General features: G+C 51.6%; 1 protein-coding gene across 1 annotated transcript; it reads right to left on the bottom strand.

Moving 5' to 3' along the window:
- Window positions 1-4,392: 4,392 nt before the first annotated feature.
- LOC124700768 (voltage-dependent calcium channel gamma-8 subunit-like) lies at window positions 4,393-5,670 on the bottom strand. Its single transcript, XM_047232843.1, has one exon. The coding sequence runs from the start codon at window positions 5,545-5,547 to the stop codon at window positions 4,657-4,659; it is 891 nt and encodes a 296-aa protein (XP_047088799.1). The 5' UTR covers window positions 5,548-5,670; the 3' UTR covers window positions 4,393-4,656.
- Window positions 5,671-6,240: the final 570 nt, after the last annotated feature.

The raw sequence follows: 6,240 nt of genomic DNA, 5'->3' as shown, positions 1-6,240 counted from the left end.
GAGGATGGCCGGCCACTGCGTGTCCCGCTACAAGGCTTTCCTTGGGGCAAGCAGCTCGTTGGATCCCACAATGGTGGCTGGATCGCCGCCACGACCGGAACTCACCTGCTTAGGGATGCGACTGGAAACAACGGGAACTTCGATGTGGGCAGAGGTAACCGCCTCATGCCGAGCAGCTGTAGGTGCTTGAGAGGGGAAGTGAGCAGAGCAATGGCTGGGAGGGGAACGTGAGGTGGTCGCGCTTTTGATGGGAACCTCTGCTGCGGAGTTAGGAGAGGGAGGGGAGTGGACAGCCATGTCGCCGGTGGTGGAGAAGAGATGGTCGGCGAGCTAGAAATTGGGGAATAGATAGAGTTTTTTTTAGGGGTGGGGAATAGAGAGAGTGGGAGAGAGTGAAACGGTCGGTGAATCTCAGGTCGTTTTTTTTCCTCTTTAGCTGGTTGCAATGGGCTTTAATCTGTAGATGACATCCACATTAACTATATTGTGTTGAAAAATTGGAAGCACGCATGTATAAATATAATTCACATTCACGTAGGCAGAAAATAAAACTATTTTTTTTCGAAAGTATTAAGATATTTCCTTACAATGAATTTCGACAATAAAGAAATTAATGTCACTGGTTTCTATCGGCATTCATATAATAATATTTACAAAGAGTATTAGAACAAAGTTATTTTTACGCCACTTAGTTGAAGAGAAGTGCCACTTAGTTGAAGAGAAGTTGAATTAGATGCAACTTCAATCGCCTACTGTCAGCTGCGCCGCCCTCTCATGTTTTTGTCTTTACCTTGTTTCCATGATGGCTAATAAGGTTTTGAACCTAACTTTTATTTGCATTTCAGATTCAAGTATAGTTTTCAAATCATTTTGATACCCAAACATGATCCATAACCATGGTTCTGAACCTAACTTTTATTCGCATTCTAGATTCAGGTATAGTTATTTTAAATTTTCATATTTGAGATTTGAATTATATATGTGTATTGAGAAATATAATTTGAGAACCCGTGGCAACGCACGGGCATTTGTACTAGTAACTTTAAAAAGATAGAAATACGCTTATTGACGGACGGGAAGTATAAATTATGAACTGCATAGTGCCATAGTGGAACTCTGCTAGTGCTAGCCACGCAGTTTCAGCACGGCTTGACGACAAACTGAACCGGTTACGCCACTCTGCGTTCGCATTTTCGTTTTCTCCAGCTCCAGCTAGCTAGGGCATCGCATGCATGCGCCAGAGGGGAATCAAACAAGTGCCCAAACTGAGAAAGACATAGAGGGCGCATGCATGCAGAGAGACTGCCGGGACCAGGCGGAGGCAGGCCCATGCAACCCGTCGGCGTCGGCCACCACCGGCGTCCGCCAGATCTGCGTATCTGCGTCGCACCAGCTCGGCACCAGGCCGTGTCGCTGGCTGGCTGGCGCTGCTGAGCCGTATGCCGGCGTCCCGCGCGCGTCGCTCACATCACATGGCCGTGTTCTCGCCCCAGCCGCGCGTCCACCCTGTGTGTCCGTCGCCGTCTGCCAGCCGGCCGGCCGGACCACCAAGGCGAGCAAAACAAAACCGGCGAATCAACGACGGTCTGGCCGCGCGCGGCTGGTGGCCTGATTCTACTGCCGCGGCAGAAGCAGTAGCTATCCATCCGCGAGTGCACCCTCTTATCTCTCTGCCTGGATCGCGCATACAACTTTCTTTTTTCTTTGACAGCATATATATCGAGCATAAAGCTAGCAATGGTGATCTGGGCGCAGCTTTGTTCGCCGACGACCAATGGTGCTCATCAGCCACTGGGGTATATCCGTGTCGACATACGTCGTACCTTTCTCCTTTCGGCATATATATGGTTAGTGGCTACCGCCAAAGTTAAAAAGTGGCCACACCAGAAGCTTAACGGTAGTAGAGTCGTTATGTATGACTATGAGTATCATCTTCTGGTCACACACGACATGATGAAACCTTTCCTTGCAGCATTTGTCGTGTTGCCTGTTGCGCACTTGCTGATTACTGAAGGGGGTAAAAACCTTCTGATTCATGCCACACTAGTTTACCCCAAAAATGATTATGTCAATCTGACAGGACAACAACTATTCCTGAATTTAATTTCACGTTGGTATACTTTGGATGCTGATGATAATGAAAATTTGACCCGAAATTTCTCTCCTGCGAGGAAATTAAAGATAGTTTTCTAACAAGAAATTTCTGGGCTTCATGGGTTCCATGGAGAATCCTACGAATTCTTCTAAGATTCCATCAGATTCCCCTTAAAGTGTTTCTTTGATGATTTTACTCTTGGAAATTTGGACATTCATAGATTGAACTTGTGGGGTATAAGTGCAGCGTCCTTCAGCTGCACCAACCCAAGTGGCTCACTCCCTTGGCGTTGGCTCGGATGGTCGTGTCAAGACACACTTGAGCTACGTGGAGAGGTCCGATCATGTTCAACATTTTAGACCTAGGGTCTTTTTTGTAAAATATGAGGGCTTAGTTGCAATTTTTACATGTTGTTAAAGCAGTTTCCCGGTCCTTCGGGGCCAACCCCATGTTCAAAAAGAAATTCTCATCAGATGTGGCTTCAGCAGTCGTATGTGGATGGCCATGATTTCTTGGTGTGGGTTACATGACACACAATCATCTTCTTACATAAGTAAATCCCCCGTTAAAGATTGGTGGACAAACAACACTTTGCATAATAAAGGTATTAGCTAGGCTTTGGATTCCATGGCTATTCTAATATCATGAGTTGTGGAAGGAGTGCAATGCGAGATTTTTCTGAAATTATGTTTCCACGGCGAGAACTGTCATCGTGAAAAGTAAAGAAGAGGCGAGGGCTTGGAGGCTCGACGGTGCAAATTTTTTGAGTAGCACAATGTAGGGATAGTTGGTTGCCTTGTAACACCCTAGGTTTAACATAGGCCTTGTGTATATGGTAAACCTCTTCTTAATCGATAAAAAAATATTTCATCTTTTTTAAAACATCACAAGATAATCATGGTTGAACGTTTCACCTAAACCGAAGTCTTTCTTTCAATTGAATATTCACATCTGAAGATGCAAAAGATATTACCTTTGAGTTTTTTATATGATGAACATCAGCAGGCGCTCTGCTTTTGAATTAATTGGAGTGAAATCTTGATTGGAGAGAAAGGGGGTGATGGTGCGCACATTTGAGTTTGTGTGGCACCTTGCAGCCCCATGAGCTCCAAATCTGCCCTAATCATACTCGCTACAATTGTCGCCTTAGAAGTTTCGCCTTAAATGTAGTTATTTTTCGATCGCTTAAGAAATCGAAAACCCAAAGAAGCTGAAAATTTTAAATGGGAATTGGCTTAATTCTCAGTCAACTACCAGATAAGATTGCATCATGCTTCATGCTAGTATGAACTGCAACATGCGTTGCAACTGAGATGTTTTTTAGTGCAATATGGTGTTGCTATAAGTGCACAAAATTTGATCGTTTGATTTCTTCGTGATTCGTTAGGTTATAAATGCCCTAAAACATCGAATTGCTTCATCATTCGTGCTATAGATAAGTTGCAACATGGGTTACAACCGGAATTTGATGACATCAACTTACATGGAAATTAGCTTAATTCTTGATCCGACTGAAAATTACTCACACCTAGTTTAAAAACGTCGTTTTTTTTTACGGAACACAAATTTCAGGGATTTCTTTTTCGATGGACGCTAGATATGTACCGCGGGTCATGGTCGGGGTAGGGCAGCCGGGTAAAGCGAGGTGGACTGATGCGCGATGGGGACAGTCGACAGACTAGACCCTCCATGGAACAGAGCCAAAAAGGCAGCCGTCGGGCTCCCCGTACTGTCGCCTTCCCCTACCCCGCGCGTACGGACGCCCGCTCGATACACCCAAGCGTTGCTTCCAGTTCCATCCATGGTGCTCGCGGTGGGCTCACCATCGCTGCGACTGCGAGCACACACAGTGCGCATGCACATCCAGCGATGGACGAATCTCGCCGCGATTGGACGGCGGCATCGGTTTGTCCTGTGGGTGGGGTGACTCGATCGGTCGGCCCAGTTCGACCCCGACGACGACGGATTCGATCCTCTCAAGTTTCCACGGTAGAAACGTTGGCATGTGAGGATCCGAGCCCGTGGAGCAATAAACAATGGCGAGAGAGCACCAAATCCAAGATAGATTGATAGGCAGATGCGACTGCGCCACTGATGCGAAACATTCATTAACACGGCCATCCATGTCGCCCACACAACTGACGAATCCAGGCACTCGACCTCATCACGTGCTCTGGTGGCCGGCAACCGGTCCCAACATCCTTCATTCGATCCGGTTGCCACTAGTACCAAGCAAAGCTACAGTGAAGATAAACTCGACGCAGCCAAGAACCGGAGGTCGCATCGAGAAATGAACAAAAGAAGAAGAACAGGGGAGAAAATTCAGAGGAGAAGATGGATTACAGGGGGTACGACTGGACTCACTAGCATTAACATACATGAGACTGGGAATCGTTCGAGGAATTAATTAATTGACATCCCTAATTGAAGCGCTAATCGAGGCGTTGGCGTTGGCGTACGTACGTCGTGATGAGTGGTAGCAGTAGCACACAGGCAGCTGGGTAGAGGAGCAGGGACTGGAGGTACGTGGCGACGGCTTCACCTTGTCATGGAGCTACTTATCATAGGCTCAGGTTGAGGTCGAGCTCCTCCTCGGCGTCGCCGTTGTTGCCGCCGGAGGTCGTGAGGGTGGTGGTGGTGCTGGCGGGGGACGGCGTGGTGGCGGCCGCGGACGCCGTGGGGCCGTGGCAGCCCCGCCTCCAGTTGAGCATGTCGATCAGCTCGTCGCGGCCGGCGCCCGGCTGGTCCGCTGCGCTCATCAGCGCGCGCCCGCTGCTGGCCGTGGCGCTCGTGTACATCTGCGGGTTGTGCGCCGCGAAGCGGGACGCCTGCAGGCCGCTGTACATCTCGCCCGCCGCCGACGCCGCGGCTGCGCCCTCGGGCGGCGCGTAGTGCTGCTGCTGCTGGGGCCGGTCGGAGCCGACCATGTAGGAGCTGTGGGAGGCGATGGGGAACGTCGTCGGCAGGGCCGCGTAGGCGCGGCTGCTCATGGTGTACGCGTGCGCCGGGAGGCCGCCGCCTGCCACGCCGGACGCGGTAGAGCCCACGGCGCCGCCAGCGCTGCTGTACGCCCCGGGCGAGTTGGGCGCGCCGGCGCCGCCGTAGGGCCCGGACGACGAGTTGGCGCCTGCTGCCGGCGCCGTGGCATTGCCGTGGGCGTGATGCGAGGTGGAGGGCATGTAGAAGTAGGGGTTCCAGCCGATGCTGCGCTCCTTCTTGTGCGCGTTCTGGTGGCCGCCCAGCGCCTGAGACTTGAGGAACTTCTTGTTGCAGAAGAGGCAGGGGAAGAGGCGCACGTCCTTGCCGTCGACGCACTCGGACGAGGAGCCGGCTCCGCCGCCATCTCCCGCTCCTGCTCCTGCTCCCGCTCCGGCCATGCCTACGGACGGCGCCGCCGGCGCCAGGGTGAGCGAGAGGTCGGCCTTGGACGGCAGGAGAGGAGGCGAGTCCATGTGGCGGCGGCGACGGAGGTGCCGGGAGGGGATTATTATACGGCGGAAAGGATGGATATGATGATATCCGCAAAGGCAGAGCGTGCGGGCGCCTAGTGTGGTGGACTGGACGAGAGTGGTATGGTTTTGGCTCAGGAGAAAGGGGAGGGTTTGTTTTTCGTTCTATATATGGCAACGCACAAAGGAGAGCTCGAGCAGTACCACTCCACTACCGTCAGTAGCAGCTGTTTCGCTACAGGGAGGGCCTCCAGCCTCCAGCAATGAGTGCCATTTTTTCCTCTTGCTCCGTCAACTCTTTCTCATTTTTACAAACTACTCGAGTAGACCACCGTCAATACTGCTCAACATACTCCCTTCGAACCATAATAAGCGACATAAGGGCATCTCCAACACGCGACCTATGCTACGCCCGCCGTTCGGATGGGTTCAACCGGACAAAAACGCGGTCACGCGATCTGGAACGAGTTTAGACGCCGATTGTTCGCCCCTGGCCCGCCTGTATGTCTCCCAAAACACAGCCCCCTCGCACACATCTCCCACCGCTCCGCCGCTACCCAAGGACCGGCGATTTGGGAGCGGTGTGGACGCCGGCCACCGCCGTCGAGACGCCGGCAAGCGGTGCGGAAGCATAGGTCGCGGCCCCGCGTTGCTTTCGCGACGTCGTAGCAGAGTCGGAGGACGCCGTCGCCGAAA

This window comes from Lolium rigidum, chromosome 3 (genome assembly GCF_022539505.1).
Source record: "Lolium rigidum isolate FL_2022 chromosome 3, APGP_CSIRO_Lrig_0.1, whole genome shotgun sequence".
NCBI lineage: Eukaryota > Viridiplantae > Streptophyta > Magnoliopsida > Poales > Poaceae > Lolium > Lolium rigidum.
Note: the sequence above shows the minus strand (reverse complement) of the source record. Positions and strands in the feature narration are given on the sequence as shown.